The sequence below is a fragment of the Microcaecilia unicolor genome, chromosome 1, assembly GCF_901765095.1.
Source record: "Microcaecilia unicolor chromosome 1, aMicUni1.1, whole genome shotgun sequence".
NCBI classification, from domain to species: Eukaryota; Metazoa; Chordata; class Amphibia; order Gymnophiona; family Siphonopidae; genus Microcaecilia; species Microcaecilia unicolor.
The window spans coordinates 404,785,472-404,803,444 of record NC_044031.1 but is presented as its reverse complement, the minus strand read 5'-3'; the positions used below and the strand labels follow the sequence as shown (position 1 = coordinate 404,803,444).

The 17,973-nt window shown below is 46.3% G+C and overlaps 1 protein-coding gene across 1 annotated transcript in view; it reads right to left on the bottom strand.

Moving 5' to 3' along the window:
* The window catches only part of FAM8A1 (family with sequence similarity 8 member A1), a 69,408-nt gene extending 52,222 nt beyond the window's left edge, over positions 1–17,186 (bottom strand). Inside the window, exon 1 of the mRNA XM_030211353.1 lies at positions 16,711–17,186. Coding sequence (XP_030067213.1) covers positions 16,711–17,143 — 433 coding nt within the window. The 5' untranslated portion in view covers positions 17,144–17,186. The remainder of the gene's footprint in view (positions 1–16,710) is intronic.
* Positions 17,187–17,973: the final 787 nt, after the last annotated feature.

Below are 17,973 nucleotides of genomic sequence, written 5' to 3'. Positions count from 1 at the left end.
TATTCCTGGAATTGTGGATTTTTCCCAAGTCCATTTTAGTAGCGGTTTATGGACTTGTCCTTTAGGAAACCGTCTAACCCCTTTTTAAACTCTGCCAAGCTAACCGCCTTCACCACGTTCTCCGGCAACAAATTCCAGAGTTTAATTACGCGTTGGGTGAAGAAACATTTTCTCCGATTTGTTTTAAATTTACTACACTGTAGTTTCATCGCATGCCCCCTAGTCCTAGTATTTTTGGAAATCGTGAACAGACGCTTCACATCCACCTGTTCCACTCCACTCATTATTTTATATACCTCTATCATGTCTCCCGTCAGCCGTCTCTTCTCCAAGCTGAAAAGCCCTAGCCTCCTTAGTCTTTCTTCATAGGGAAGTCGTCCCATCCCTGCTATCATTTTAGTCGCCCTTCGCTGCACCTTTTCCAATTCCACTATATCTTTCTTGAGATGCGGCGACCAGAATTGAACACAATACTCAAGGTGCGGTCGCACCATGGAGCGATATAATGGCATTATAACATTCTCACACCTGTTTTCCATACCTTTCCTAATAATAACCAACATTCTATTCGCTTTCCGAGCCACAGCAGCACACTGAGCAGAAGGTTTCAGTGTATTATCGACGACACCCAGATCCCTTTCTTGTAGCTCCTAACCTGGAACCTTGCATGACGTAGCTATAATTAGGGTTCTTTTTTCCCCACATGCATCACCTTGCACTTGCTCACATTAAACGTCATCTGCCATTTAGCTGCCCAGTCTCGTAAGGTCCTCTTGTAATTTTTCACAATCCTGTTGCGAGTTAACGACTTTGAATAACTTTGTGTCATCAGCAAATTTAATTACCTCACTAGTTACTCCCATCTCTAAATCATTTATAAATATATTAAAAAGCAGTGGTCCTAGCACAGACCCGAGGAACCCCACTAACTACCCATCTCCATTGTGAATACTGCCCATTTAACCCCACTCTCTGTTTCCTATCCTTCAACCAGTTTTTAATCCACAATAGGCCTCCCACTCAGCCATCTATCCCCCCTTCAATCCGTTCAGAACTCTGCCGCACGTCTTATATTCCGCCAAAACCATTATTCTCATATCACCCCTCTCCTCAGGTCACTTCACTGGCTTCCGATCAGATACCGCATACAATTCAAGCTTCTCCTCCTTACTTACAAATGCACTCACGCTGCTGCTCCTCACTACCTCTCTTCCCTCATCTCCCCCTACGTTCCTGCCCATAACCTCCGCTCACATGACAAATCCCTCCTCTCAGTACCCTTCTCCACCACTGCCAACTCCAGGCTCCGCCCATTTTACCTTGCCTCACCCTATGCCTGGAACAATCTTCCTGAGCCCCTATGCCAAGCCCCCACCCTACCCATCTTCAAATCCTTGCTTAAAGCTCACCTCTTCAATGCTGCTTTCGGAACCTAACCTTTCGAACATATAGACTGCCCCAATCTGCCTGACCTATCAGATTGACTGTACATTTGTCTCTTAGATTGTAAGCTCCTTGAGCAGGGACTGTCCTTCTATGTTAAATTGTACAGCGCTGCGTAACCCTAGTAGCGCTTTAGAAATGTTATGTAGTAGTACTTTTCCTCCTATCCCATGACCCTCCAATTTCCTCTGTAGCCTTTCATGAGGTACCTTGTCAAACGCCTTTTGAAAATCCAGATACACAATATCAACCGGCTCCCCTTTGTCCACATGTTTGTTTACTCCTTCAAAGAATTGAGGTAAATTAGTCAGGCAAGATTTCCCCACACAAAAGCCGTGCTGACTTGGTCTCAGTAATCCATGTCCTTGGATGTGCTCTGAAATTTTGTTTTTAATAATAGCTTCTACCATTTTGCCCGGCACCGACGTCAGACTCACCGATCTATAATTTCCCGGATCTCCCCTGGAACCTTTTTTAAAAATGGGCGTTACATTGGCCACCCTCCAATCTACCGGTACAATTCCATTAAACAAAGCTGGACGCTCTTTGAGAAACTGTTTCTTTAGCTTATCAACCAATAACTTTTCTCATAATAAAGCTGGCACATATGCTACAAGTGGAAGATCAATCCCCCATCAAAAATGCCCTGTAATTTTTCTCTAATCTGTTGTAGTTCAACTAGCACAGTGGGATCACAATTCAATTTATGTTTTGCATCTACAAGTTTAAGTTTACCCTTAACATCTTTCTCCCCTATTTTGGCCCTTGTTTGCCTTACCCTACTCCCACAACAGAATTAACTTTTCCTGTATAAAGGCTTTAATCCCCTCCCGAACCACTGCAAATATAGTTTCTCTGTTATTTTCAACTAAATTCACCTCCTTAACCACACCAACCTTCTCTCTTCCTGTCTCAGACACCCTGAAGATTCTTGGAGTGACCATTGATCGAAATCTCACACTTGAAAACCATGTGAAGAATATAACCAAGAAGATGTTTCAATCAATGTGGAAACTCAGAAGACTGAAACCATTCTTCCCCAGAGGCACTTTTCGCAACTTGGTACAATCAATGGTGCTGAGTCACCTGGACTATTGTAATGCGTTGTATGCCGGCTGCAAAGAACATATCATCAGGAAACTTCAGACAGCCCAGAATACTGCAGCTAGACTCTTATTTGGAAAGACAAAATATGAGCGTGCAAAACCCCTAAGAGAGAAACTCCATTGGCTTCCAGTTGAAGAACGTTCGGTGTTCAAAGTTTGCACCCTGGTTCATAAAATCATCCATGGAAATGCTCCAGCTTACATGTCAGACCTTATCGACTTGCCACCCAAGAACGCTAAAAGATCAGCACGCACATTCTTGGGACTTCACTTTCCTAGCTGTAAAGGTTTAAAATACAAACTATTGCATGCGTCCTGCTTTTCCTATATAGGCACGCAGATGTGGAATGCACTACCACTTGATTTGAAAAATATTTACGACCTTATTAACTTTTGAAAATCACTAAAGACCTTCCTTTTTAACAAGACTTACCATAATAATCAATAATAGGAACTTCAACACATCACTACTTACTTGATAATCTGTCTGTTTTCTGATTTATTGAATTGATAATATCCATTGTTACACTTGTTCTTTTTTGTAACCAATTGTTTATCTACTTCTGAAAGGCGCGTGCCAAGTTGAAATATTGTAAGCCACATTGAGTCTGCAAATAGGTGGAAAAATGTGGGATACAAATACAACAAATAAATAAATAATTTTAAATCAAAATAATCCAAATACAGCCTTTTAAAATCTCTCATAAGATTAAATTATGATCTGCTTCTCAACTGTCTTATTGGTCTTAAGGGTTTAGTCTTTAAATGATTTACCTTATTTCTTGAAAACCGTACATTTAAGGTCTCAATGTTAAATAATCATTTGATTCTTACTCCCTATCATGTGAAGTCCCTCAAGGCTCCATTCTCTCTCCAATTCTCTACTATTTTCTTGAACCCTCTTGCTGCCTTAATACAACCCTTAGGGATGAGTACCTACTTTTACACAGACAACATCATATCATTCATCATGCTACGAACATTAACCTTATTCTGGTCCCCCTGCAAAACTGTTTAGACAAGGCATCAAAATGGTTACAGGCGCACTCTCTAATTCTAAATCCACAAAAGACTACAGCATGTTGGATCACAGACCAGGCTAACTGTCCTGTTCAGTACACCAGTCCAACCTGCGGACTGAGAGACCATTCTCCCGGATCCAGTGTGTGACGACTGAGAAAATCCTCGTGAATGTTCTCTGTCTCTGCTACATGGGAAGCCAAGAGGGCGGCCAGATGAAGCTCCACCCATGCCATGAGTCTTGATGTTTCCTGTTGTAATTGGCCGATTAACATAAGCCACCGCTGTTGTGTTGTCTGAAAGAATGAGTACCAACTCGCCCTCTAGCAGCGAGCGAAATGCTTCCAGAGCTGACAAATTCGCTCTGGTTTCCAAGAGGTTGATCGAGTAGGATGCCTCCTGAGGGGGACAATAAGACCTTGCACAAACCGTCCCATGAAGTGGGTTCCCCAGCCCTTGAGACTGGCATCCATTGTTACTACTGTCCACTGAGGTGAATCCAGCGGCATCCCCTTGATCAAGTTGGCTGTTCGCAGCCACCAAAATAGGCTGCTGCGTTCCCGAGCCAGTAGAGGCAATCTCAACTGCAGAGAATCCGTTTGTGGTCTATCGTTGCTGCCATTGAGCCCAAAACTTGTAGATAATCCCCAAAACAGAGAACATGTCTGTGCAGAAATGCCCAACTGAGATTGTAACTTGAGAATTCTACTCCGAGGAAGAAAAATCCGACCTCGTGCTGTATTGAAAGACACTCCCAAGTACTCCAGGGTCTGAGATGGCCTAAGAAATAAGATGGGAGAGTTAGAATATATTGCACTAAATGAAAAATTAGATATAATAGGCATCTCTGAGACCTGGTGGAAGGAGGATAACCAGTGGGACACTGTCATACCGGGATACAAACTATATCATAGTGACAGGGTGGATCGAATTGGTGGAGGGGTAGCATTGTATATTAACGAGAGCCTTGAATCAAATAGATTGAAATTTAGTTTTAGTGGCTCTAGGTTTTCTGAGAAGATAATTTTTTTTCAGCATCAAAGATACATATAGCTGCATTGTTAGAAGATTATCCAATTCTACCCCTTAAAATTTTGGCAGCACATCTAATGAAAACATGTTCTCATCAATTGAAAAATACGGCATGTATCTCGCATCTTCACTTGATCCTATCCAGACAAACTTAGTTTTCTTCTTGTTCAATTTCAAATGGTGGATAGAGATCCAAGAATCTACTGGTTTGATACACAACTGCATATGAGAAAGTTTCTACACAAGACAGAGAACATGGTAGGAATACGGTTATGTCATCTGCATAAATGAAGTGCATAGTGATCTCATTAGCAAATCAAACAACACAGGGGAAAGTGGTGAACCCTGCGGAACACCATTTAATGCCTTCCACTAAGACAAGGTAAGTTTGCGACATTTTGAATCAATTGAAGACGTTTAATGTCTAAGATCCTAAGGCCCTTGTAAAGCATGTTGCAATAATCAAGATATTAATAACCAGAGCATGAATCAGTGTTTCAAGAGCAACTTGGTGGAAGAGATATCTCACAGACTGAATCTGTTGAAGCTTATAAAAAGAGCAATGAATCACTGATGAAAGCCAAAGCCTGATAGCTATGCCTATCATCAAGTATGACATTTACCCCCATTTACTAAGCTGTGCTAGCAGCTGTGGCGCGCTACTGTCGACACAACCCATTCACTTTGAATGGGCTGTATCAGCACTGCCGTGCAGCAGCCGCTAGCGTGGCTTAGTAAACAGGGGGGCTAGTATTTTTAATGTTGTAACCAAAGGTCACCCTGAAGAGTCAAGGGTGAAACAGGAGTGCTAGTACCTTGTTTAAACACTAAAAGTGCCTTACATTTTTTAGGGTTCAGAATTATTTTATTACTAGAAAGCCAAGAGGTGATTAGATTGAGCTTGGTATTAAGGGCTTGTAAATCCAATAAATTGGCTAGGTCTAAGAGTAAGAAGAAGGGATATAACTAGTTGAATCCAATGTGGTTCACATATGTTTGTAGGTGGAATTGCAGAGTGCCTTTTGATAAAGCGTACAGCAAAACTTGGCCAGAGTCAAGGCCACGCAATCATTGAAAGGTAAAATTATGTCTTACCTGATAATTTTCTTTCCATTAGTCCCTCAGATCAATCCAGAGACTTGTGGGTTATGCCCCTCCTCTAGCAGGTTAGATAGAGAGAATTCAGAAGTTTGCTACAATAGAGCATGTGCAGCCAGCCTCACTTCAGTATAACAATACCAAAGCAGTAAGAACCATAGAACACTCTCCTGTCTCTGCAAAAGCAGCATAAACTTGGAAGAAACTCTCCGAGCTGCTATAAATTAGAAATGTAAATATAAACACACCATAACAGCCTTACCCATCCATAGACAAAGGAACGTGAACAGAACTGACTGAAGTATACTGAATCCGATCAGAGATTACGAAAGCGAATTCCAGGGAGGAGTTCTGGATTGATCTGAGGGACTAATGGAAAGAAAATTATCAGGTAAGACATAATTTTACCTTCCATAGCGTCCCCAGATCAATCCAGAGACTTGTGGGATGTACCAAAGCAATCTTCATCAAGGGTGGGACCGGCCTACTCCGGCCGCCAACACAGAAGTCCCAACAAGCGCCTCTCGACACGCAGCAACATCAAGACGGCAATGCATAACAAAGGAATGCCAAGACGACCAAGACGCCGGTTAACAAATGTCCTCCAACGACACCAGATGACACTCCGCAAAAGAAGAGGCCTGAACCCTCTTGGAGAGTGCCCAAATGCGAATAGGGAAAAAATCCCCCAACAACAGGTAAGCCGACGCAATAGCCTCCCTAAGCCACCGATCGACCGTGGCCTTAGAGGTCATGTTTGCTTTCTTATGACATGCGAACAGCACAAAAAGATGATCTGCTTTCGAAACGAATTAGTCGCCTCCATATAACACATCAGAGGTCCCCTAACGTCTAAACCCCGTAGAGCTCGAAAATTGTGAGGGAAATCCTCTTGCTTGAAGGATGGATGGCAACACCACTCCCTGGTTAACGTGAAAACGCGTGACTACCTTAGAAACCAAGGACGGCACCCTTTGAATTGTCACTCCCGCCTCTGAAAAAATGGAGAAAGGGGCTCTGCACGAAAGGGCCTGAAGCTCAGACACCTGCCTGGCTGAAGCCATTGCCACCAGAAACACAGTCTTCAACTTGAAAACATTCAAGATCTTTACTCAGGGGCTCGAAAGGAGACCGCCGAAACGCCCTAAGGACCAGGTTCAAATTCTAATCCGGCACCACCAGAACCCAAGGAGGTCTGAGATGCCCTACACCGCTAAGAAAACGAACGAACTCCGGAAGAGACACTAAGGAGTGGCTCCCCGAACGACCCCTCCAGGAAGCCAATGCCGCTAACTGACCCTTTAAAGTACTTAGCGACAGTTCCTTAACTATCACTTCCTGCAAAAAAGCCAGAACGGACCTAAGAGGGTCTGATTGAGGGGAAATGCCTGCCAAGGAACCCCAAGCCACAAACGACCTCCACACTCCATCATACGCAATAGAAGTGGAACATTTGCGCGCCTGTAACATGGTCCCAAAAACTGCCTCCGGCTATCCTGGACACCTCAGACGCGACCGTACAAAGGCGAGGCCATAAGCCCAAATGGAGCGTGATCTTTCATGACTACTGGCCCCTGAAGGATAAGACCCGGCCAGTGAGACAGGTGGGACGGCTCGTCGATCAGGAGGCGAATCAAGCCTGCATACCAAGGATTACTGGGCCAGTCCGGCGCAATAAGTATTACCGGACCTGGAAGACGAGAGATTTCCCCACTACTTGACTGACCATCGGCTACGGAGGAAAGACATATAGAAGCTCCAACGGCCATGGCTGAAGAATAGCGCCCATTCCTTTGGACTCAAACTCTCTGCCTCTTAACTGTTGTTGCTCACAGCTTTATTAGTACTAACAGTGGGATTTGAACCGTCTACCTCTGCATTACAAGACCAGTGCTGTTACCACTTGGTCACAGCTGCACTTTGCTGAAGAACCGGGTCACCTTGAGATTGTAGAATCAAGCCATGAAATCCATCACCAGCCAGCGATCCGAAATCTGGCTGACAGCCGGCGGACAGAGCTCCCACTACCCGGCATCCAAGTGACTGTGACTGAAAAACTTGGCCTGTACACTTAGCACTCCCGCTATGTGAGCCGCCGACAACCGAACTCGACGCTTCTCTGCCCCAAGAGACAGCACGGACGCCTCTTCTGCCAGCAGAGCACTTCGAGTTCCGCCCTGCCGAATGACGTACGCTACCGCCGTCGCATTGTCGCAGAGAACTTGGACTGGTTGAACTCTCAACAACACCTCGAAAGCTAGGAGCGCCAACTGAAACGCCCAAAGTTCCATGAAATTGAACTGCAACCAATTCCCCTGAGCTGAGTGGCCGAGAACCACACGCCACTCCGACGCGGCGAGAGGCATGCCTCGAGTCAGTATCTGACCTGAGCCAACACCGCAGAGCAAAAGAAGCTCGCGGTGTCCAGGGAAAACTAATTGAAGAACCTTGGAAAGGAAAGACCAACGGCTGAGTAGATACCATTGCAAAGGCCGCATGCGGCTCCGGGCCCAAGGAACGACCCCTGAACATAGTCCAACGCTGTTGGAGCCTTCAGACGAATGAGGGAAGAAACCTGGCACAGCTTCGCCCGTTGCTGTTCTGGAAGAAAAACTCCGCCCTGACGGGTATCAGTCATACTATCAGGTACACCAGAGACAGATGGTGTAGCAGCATATGTCTGTAGTACCACTGCATGCTACAAAAAACAAGCTACAGTGGGTCGTGAAGCTGCATCCCTAGAGCTCAGTGCTTACTCTCAGCTGATTGCAACCACTATTAAGCTATCTCTACACTGAAGTAGCTCCTGGGCCACTCCTCATGAAATTTAGGTACCCCATAAGAAACAATTAGAGGTACCGGGAATGCTGCAGTACCAGGCAGCTGAGGCTAATATGTAAAAGTGTGTCCAGTATCAGTGTGCTAAGAAAGAGAGAGAAGAGCAAAATTTAAAACTGAAGAGTTCTGAAAACTGTTCCAGTCATGTAAGAACTACTTGGCCAAGCAAGCCATAAGAGATAATGAAATAAAACATGCCCCACTGGAAATCTAGCTGAGCCCACAGTATCTAATAGGATGGAAAAACCAGCCTTGAACCTATAACCTTCAGGCTGAAAGGCCAGCAGCCCTCCTCAATAAAACTAGATTGATGTAACCAATACCCACAGAGCAAATGCCACCAGGGGATCCAGGGGAGCCCAGAGGGTGCAGGGTTATCAAGGAAACCAAGAGAAACCTGAGAGGCCTGCACTAGCCTCAAAATGTAACATTTCACCAGTGTTGCCAGGTGGGCGGTTTTCCTGCCCAATTGGGCGGTTTTCCGCGACCCGCCGCGGGAAATTTTTGCCCGCGGCGGGTCGCGGTTTTTTGGGCTTCTTTTTTTTCTTTTCCACGGTTTTTCGGGCGGTTTTTTCAGCCGCGGGGGGCGGGGTTAGTGACGTTTTGGGCTGGGTTAGTGACGTTTTGGGCGGGGCCGATGACGTGGGAGGCGGGGCCGGTGACGGCGGGGTTGATGACGGCGGGGGTGATGACGCGGGGGTGGGGGTGTCAGGGGCGGGGTTTGAGTTTGGGCGGGTTTTGGGCGGTTTTTATGCTCGATTGGGTGGGAAAAAATTTTTCCACCTGGCAACACTGCATTTCACACAGAAACATCTAGTCAACAGCCTTAAGCCTGACTACTAAAACACTGTACTGCCATGTCTGAGAAAGAACAAGAGTGGAAGAGTGAAAACCTAGGGTAGGATCCCTAATCCTGATCCCTTCCTCCCTTCCATTAAAGATGTACACACCCCCTGAACCTCCTCAAGGAAGGTCCAGAAATAGTCTTACTGTAACTCACCTCGAGAAGCACAGGCATCTCTACCAGGAGACTTTCAGATAGGCAGTACTTTCCAAGCAGCAGCATAAGGCTCTCACTGTCACAGCACAGCTGCAGGGGACTAAAGGGTCACCTACCTTGCCCCTGGAAAGCTGAGGAAGACTCAAAGCTGTGGAAAACCAATATGCAGAAACTGGAGTGCTCCACACTAGGTTCCCAATCACATTCCTGAAAGATCTACATATAAAACTGCCTGAATTGCAAGCACATCAGAACCCAGGGGAGCACTGGGGCCTCAGCAGTGCCTTGTGGAGTGGCAATAAAGATGGAGCTATACTAGATTGTAAGCTCTTGAGCAGGGACTGTCTCTTTATGACACATTGAGCCTGCAAATAGGTGGGAAAATGTGGGATACAAATGCAATACATAAAATAAATAAATGTCAGGTGTTCAGCGCTGCAAGTGTTTGGTAGCGCATACAAATGCTATCAAGCGCACATACACCCAAGAACAGGATAGCCTCATGAACCTAACAGGCTTCCGCCGGCTCCTAGTGCCCGATCAAATGGAAGAGCTAACCGCAGAGGATATAAAATTAGAACTTACAATGCCTGTTTAAAGGGAAGAACTGATTCCGTTCTTGAAAGAGCCTAGTCGCGGTGAGGTCAACTCCCTCACCCGCGGGCAACTCCCTCTGTTCAAGGTGCCCTGAAAAGGATTCCCCTGACCCTGGGATACCCTCCGAATCCATATGTCGTCCCAGGGTTATTATGGAGGGCTAAGTGACTTGCTCACGGACAGAAGGAGCAGCAGAGGGAAATGAACCCAGACAGCCAGGTTCAAAGCCTGCTGCACTAACCATTATGCTACTCCTCCACTCTACCGGCCCCTTAAACCCAACCGGGCTGTCTTAGGCGGCTTCTGTACAAACTCAGAGCCCGAGGCAGCAGAGCCTCGAAAATGGCCGCCTCCTGCCCCTCTCCCTCAGAGCGCAATAAAAACGCTTTGAGCAAAAGAGTAAAAACTCCGGGGGAAATGCCCCCATAATAGCCTTTTCCGGGAGAGAAATCGAGGCTTCTCTGTTGGAGGGAGCCCCAGCAGATCCCGCCGCTGCATCCTGAGACCGCAGCGCTAGCGAGAAAATGGCGCCGGCGGATCAACCGGTCCAGTCACAGACTTTCCTGCCAAGCGAGAAACGATCCCTTTTGGCGCCGTGGTGCCCAACACGCAATCCCCTGATCCGTACTATGACTCACTACCGTCGCGGAACAAAACTCACAGGGAAGCGACGTGCCACCGTGCCCCGCAGCGCGAGCTGCGCTTAACGGACTCCAACGGAACGGATATAGCCCCAAAAGCCTTACCTCTTTTCCGCAGTCCCAGCCCTGCTCACGTTCCAATTAAGCTGAACGGAGAATTGTTCCAAGCGCCAAGCAAGCCAAAATGAGGCTGGACTGGAGAATCGTTCCGTCTGGTTCTTTTTTTTTTTTTTTAAGAGACAGGAGAGGAATACAGCCAAAATCCTCAACAGAATTTAAGTAGGCTGACAGGAGGAGAAGGGTAGGGACCTGGCACCACCAGGTGTATCCCAGAATGTGCTCCAGCACCTCAACCCCAGAGAAAGTTCAACACACCCGAGGGAACGGGATAGGAGCCTCAGGCCACAGAGCTGCACTTTATGCTCCCTTCTACCTGCTAGATAGAGAGAATACTGAAGTGAGGCTGGCTGCACATGCTCTATTGTAGCAAACTTCTGAGTTCTCTCTATCTAACCTGCTAGAGGAGGGGCATAACACACAAGTCTCTGGATTGATCTGGGGATGCTATGGAAGTGGATTTTAAATTGGAAGGGAGCATTATACTGTTTCAGCCCTCAAATTTGAGTAAACCAAGGAATCTGTGGTGGTGATATCATTAGATGCCAATTTGTCAATAGAGTGCAAACCAAATGGAAGATTAAAGAAATCACTACTCAGACATAGGTTTTTGAAGAACACACTGAGTGATAAGATTTGATTTGAACTAATAAAGTGTGGTTATCCCCATATGATCCTGAAGAGACACCTGATGGAGAATAATTTAATTGGATATAGCGGACTATAGAGATTTTTTTTTTATCTCACTTGGGGTATTACAGTTGCTTTAATAGTATGATGTGTAAGTGAAATAATCTTGTTGTATAAGCTGTTATCACAATAAATAAGTGCACTACATCAGTATATATTTTATGGAATGATATCCTCTCAGGAATACATTAAATTGTAACAGTTTCTATAAATTTGTGTTCCTGTGATTTGGAAGTTTAAAATCAGTTATAATTTAATGCCAAGAAGTGCAGAGTGATGTGCTTGAGCTGCAGAAACCTAAAAGAGAGATACCGGATAGGAGGGGAGAGATTAGTAAGCTTGACTCAGGAGAGACACCTTGGGGTGATGGTGTCCGAGGATCTGAAGGTGAAGAAACAATGCGACAAGGCGGCGGCCGTGGCCAGAAGGCTGCAAGGCTGCATAGAGAGGGGTATAACCAGCGGAAGAAAGGAGATACCCCTCTACAAGTCATTGCTGAGGCCCCACTTGGAGTACTGTGTTCCGTTTTGGAGGCTGTATCTTGATACAGATGTAAAAAGACTAGAAGCGGTGCAAAGAAAAGCTACAAAAATGGTATGGGATTTGCATTGCAAACCATACAAGGAGAGACTTGCCGACCAGAACATATATACCTTGGAGGAAAGGAGAAACAGGGGAGAAACATGATACAGATGTTCAAATATTTGAAAGGTATTAATCCGCAAACAAATCTTTTCCAGAGATGGGAAGGCAGTAGAATCAGAGGACATGAATTGAGGTTGAAGGGGGGCAGACTCAGGAGTAATGTCAGGAAGTATTTTTTTACAGATAAGGTGGTGGATACATGGAATGCCCTCCCACGGGAGGTGGTGGAGATGAAAACGGTAATGGAATTTAAACGTGCATGGGATAAACACAAAGAAATCCTGTTTAGAAGGAATGGATCCACGGAATCTTAGCAAAAATTGGGTGGCAGCACCGATAATTGGGAAGCAAAACCAGTGCTAGGCAGACTTCTACTGTCTGTGCCCTGATCGTGACTGAATAGATATGGATGGGCTGGAGTGTAAATTTTAAGGGGCTTCGACATTAGCTTCAGACGTTTTACTACAAGAACAGTGCTAGGCAGACTTCTATGATCTGTACTCTGAAAATGGCAAGGACAAATCAAACTCACATATCATGTAAAATGAGTTTATCTTGTTGGGCAGACTGGACGGACCATACAGGTCTTTATCTGCTGTTATTTACTAATGTTAAGCATGCACTCTCATCCCTTCCTTCCTCAAAAATGCAGCCATTACTATCACTTTGGAAAACATGCGAGGCGCTGTGGCCAAGCCAAACGGCGAGACCCTGAACTGGAAATGCTTTCCTAGTATTGCGAACTGCAGAAATCTCTGATGCGGAGGCCAAATAGGAATGTGCAGTAATCCTCTTTCAGGTCCAGCGCCGTAAGAAACTCCCCTGGCTGTACAGCTGCCATCACAGACCTCACGGTTTCCATGCGGAAATGTCGAACCTGCAGAAACTCGTTCATCTTCTGCAGGTCGAGCACCGGCCTCAAGAATTCCCCTTTGCGAGATACCATAAAGCAAACTGAGTACTTGCCTACACGTAACACGCCTTGAGGCACGGGAGTCACTGTGCCCACCTGTAGAACCAACTGCAGAGGTTCAGTTACAACTGCCCACTTGGTGGCAGAGGCGCACCAAGATTTCAAAAAAGGACTCTGCTATGGGCGAGGAAAACTCCAGTGTGTATCAGTCTCTGACCAGCTCGAGGTCCCACTGATCTTAAGTAATCCTGGCCCACTGTTCTAAAACGAGGAGCTTGCCCTGCCAGAGAATTTGGGCTTATCCTCTGGCAGATGCTGAGATTTGGAATTCCCCAAATCTTTCACAATCTTCTCCAGGTCCTCACCGAACAGTAACTTCCCACAAAAAGGCAACTTGCTTGGGTGCCATGTCTGCCGACCAATGGCAGAGCCACAGCAGACATCTAGAAGTCACCACCAATGCCATCTGCTTAGCAGAAACCCTCACCAAGTCATAGAGCACATCCACCAGATAGGCCAGGCTCCATTCTAGGGGCAGAGAATGGTAAAAATAAAGAGCCAGACTCTTGATCCTGCTGAAGCGCCTGCTGGAGCCAGGAAAGACACACTGTGCTGCATACGAGCTGCAAATGGACGCCTAAACTCCAACGCCGAAACCTCAAAAGAGAGCTTCAACAATGCCTCCAGACAACGATCCTGCATATCTTTCAATGCAACCCCTCCCTCAACTGCAAGGGTGGTCTTCTTGGTGACTGCTGTCACCAAGGTGTCCACACTTGGAAGAGAGAAATGACCGATGGGGGGCTCCCACTGGATAAAGCCAGGCCATCGACCTAGAAACTTTAAGGCCGCCATCCGGCTCAGCCCACTGGGCAGAATGAGTTCTTCAATGGCCTCGTGGACTGGAAAAGCCTTAGCGGGCTTCTTAGTACTCACCATTTTCAAATTCACCTCAGAGGCCTACGAGGATGTCAGAAATCAGGATGAGAGCTCATCCAGATGAAAGATCCAAATGGAAGTAGGATCATGCTGCTCAGGTTGGAGAAGCACGCAGTCATCCACATCCTCTAACCACAAGGGTCTAGAGAACTGGAGGACTTGAACATGTGTATGTTAGAGAAAAGGACAGAGACAGGTGATATGATAGACATTTAAGTACATACAAACAAACCTCTTCCAGAGACATAGGAATGGCAGAACTAGAGGATATGAATTGAGTTTGCATGGAGGTAGACTTGGGAGTATTAGGAAATACTTTTTCACAGAGAGGGTAGTGGATGCCTGGAATGCCCTTCCAGGAGAGGCGGTAGAGTCAAAAATGGTGAGTGAATTCAAAAATGCGTGGGATAGACATGGGATATCTAAATAGAGATGATGGAAACACACACAGCTGTTGAGGTGTTATGTTGGGCAAGAGTAGTGGGAACTAGAGCCGATGCTGGACAGACTTCTAGCCTGTGGCCCACAAATGGCAAAAGACAGGTGAAGCTTCAGCAACTCCAGTGTTGTAGATCACTTTATTGTCACGTGCTGCAAGTGAAGGTGCTGTGCAGCTCGGGGGGGGGGGGGGGGGGGGGGGGGGGGGGGGGAGACATCTTGAATCTTGACTGGTTAAGTTGAATATGTCAGCAATACTTGGGGATGATAATATGGTTATAACCAAGACTTCATCACGTTTGGCTGCCTATATAGCTGGCATGGTGGAGACTTGACAACCAGTGTTTAAGCATGGGTGGCGGGCACACCTCTGGCCATCTTGTTAGGCAGACTGGATGATCATGCACGTCTTTATCTGCCATCAATTACTGTGTTTACTCTTTCAAAAAGTAGAAAGATGGGGGAGGTGGACATTTCATGAAGTTACATGGCAATGCTTTTAAAACAAATAAAATATTTTTTTTCACTCAATGAATAGTTAAGTTCTGGAACTCATTGCTAGAGGATGTGGCAAAAGAAGTTAAATATCTGGGTTTACAAAAGGTTTGGATAAGTTCCTGGAAGAAGAGTCCATAAACTGCTATTAAGGTAGACATGGAGAAAGCCACTACTTATCCCTGAGATCTGTAGATTGGACTCTTAATGCTTGTTGGGATTCTGCCAGGTACTTGTGACCTGGATTGGCTACAGTTGGAAGGATACTGGGCTAGATGGAACTTTGATCTCACCCAGTAAGACAACTTTTTATGTTCTTAAAAGACAGACATGTTTACTGTGCTCTGCCTCTGACACCACAATGAGTGAAGCTTGGACAGAAGTCATGCATATTCATTGTGGATATCTTGAAAATGAGACTGGCTTGGCATCTCTGAGGACTGGGTTGAAAAAAACCTTGATTTAAGGCCTACTGCTGCCTCAGGGATGCTATATTGTTAAGATTCTGCACTAGAAAGTGACCCAAACCAGTTTTTTTTGTTTCAGCAGAAACCAAATCTGCAACTAAACTTTTCCACTCGGTTTTGGCCTAAACTGGCCCACACCCAAACAGGAATAGCCCCCTCCCCCACAAGGAGCCTTCTCCTGGAACCCAGAACCACAGGTAAGCCCTCCGCCTTCCACCCTGAACAGAAGGAACCCCATCCAACACAAGGAATCCTCCTTCCGGAACCACAACTAGGCTCCCCCACCCCTGTCCACAGTATTGGGGGCAGGAGTGATCTCCAGTTGCTCCTGCCTATGCCTGCTCGATTGCCAAAACGGCTGCTAGGTAGGAGCAATTGCGGACTGCTCCTGCCCATGTTAGCTCCTGTGGTTCTGGGAGAGGAGTCGGGGCTGTGGGCTGCACAATACAGCTTCTGTTTCTGCTGAAAATGCACTAGCATTTATAGTCGAAACAAAAAAAAAAATGACCAAATCCAAATTTCAGGCTGGTTTTGGAGCCCAAAGACATTTGGTCGACCTTTTTCTGCATTATCACTAGCACTACCATTAACCTTAGTGCTTAAAGCATGAGTGGGCACCTTTTCATCCTGGGCCATGTACTGCCAGTATGGAGTTTCTATTTCCTCCCTACCATACACTCATTCACAGCAGTGGTCACCATGTAGAGATTTGGAGCAAATCTTAAGCAGAGGTCACCGCCATCAGGAAGATGGCAATTTGATCTCACTCCCCTTAGTTTAAAATGATAGAATCTACCTCAGGATAACAAGATATGCATTCTGTCACTTAGAAGCAGCAATCTGTGAATATACTATGAAATCATTTTTAAAACGTTACGTGGCATATGCAATACTGTAGAGCCAGATGAATAAAACACTATTATCAAGGGTTCAGTCAAAATGTGAGAAACAGGCAACTTCACCCCTGTACATAAGATCCAGAGATTGCTGTCACTACCATGGCTTCTTAAAAATCACCCTGAGCCGCCCCTTGGTGGGTGGGAGTTACAAGGCTGAAGGCTTGCCTAGTGTGTTAGGCTTAGGCAGCAGAATTGGGGGGGGGGGGGGCAATTCATCACAAAACATCTTCTAGAGAAACGTGTACAATTCCACCTTGGGCACTACCTGCTGCTGAGGGGCAGGAAGGAAAAGAGGCCGATCCCAGGATTGGGGAAGAGAAGGAAAACACTACCTGCTGCTGCGGGACCGGGCAGATTGGGAGACACGGGCCCCAACCTAGCCCCGGCGCTTCCTGGCTGCGGAGTCGGTGGGATTCGGGCGGTGGGGGGCAGGGGCGGTGCCGCCGCTGTCGTCATCATCATGGCAGTGACGCAGCCCTGCCAGGCGATACAGTTGCAGTAGTATTGCCAGAGCCACTCGTGCACTCTGCGCGAATACTCGCGTGCGCTCAGCTCCAACGGCTGCTTCTCTCTTTTCTCCCCATCGGCCTCGCGTTCCGGCTTCGTTCTGGCCCTGCATCCTCCAGGCCCCTTCTCCGCGCCGCCCCACGCCGGCATTTTCTCAGCGGGAACCTCAGACTTCGAGACGTCATAACCGCTGCCACTGAGGCTATGTCCTTTTGGCTCTGGACTCTGCGACCCGTTCGCTTTCTCGGGCTCCGCCATGTCCGCACTGAATAGCGGCCATCAAGTGGCTGTCAAACTCCAATCTGCGCGCGCAGCTCCCGTCTCACTCCCCCCCCCCTTCCCCTTACACGCAGAAGGTCCAAAACCCGCCGATGCCATCGCTGGGGTTGGAGGAATAGGTTTTTGTGTCTGCTCAGCTCCTTCATTCGGTTTAACTCATTGACGTGGTGATTTTTTAAGTTATTTCTAACGAGCTTCTTTGCAATGCACACTTCCAAATGGTAGCTTATGTTTTGTTGTATCCGTCTCCTCCTCCATATTACCAAGATGGTATTTCCATTACGTGATGACGTATGCGGAAAAGTGCTGTCGGTTACTCAAGTTCCTTCTAGTGAGGAAATACTACTACTTATCATTTCTAAAGCGCTACTAGACGTACGCAGCGCTGTACACTTGAACATGAAGAGACAGTCCCTACTGACAGAGCTTACAATCGAATTATGTGTTCAAGGAGGTTTGATTGAGAACAGGACATGGTATAATGGTAGAGTTTGGTATGCACCTATACATTTGAAGCATAGCTAGCACAGAAATCCAGTAAGATACGTAAATTCACAGATAAATGGCCTCCTATATCTTCTTTAGTCCAGGATACTGCCTATTTCTTATGTATACGTGTTTGATGTTCTATATTGCTGCTTCAGCTTTTGTGTAAGATCTTTGAGTAAAGAAACAGATTGAGAATAGGAGATGGCATGATGTCAAAAAGTTGAAGCCGCTTATGTTAGTTTGTGTTTGCCTCGTTCGTTCTGCGTACACTCAAAACAAAGCAAACAAACCCACGAGTTGCTGCATCCACATTGTTGTTG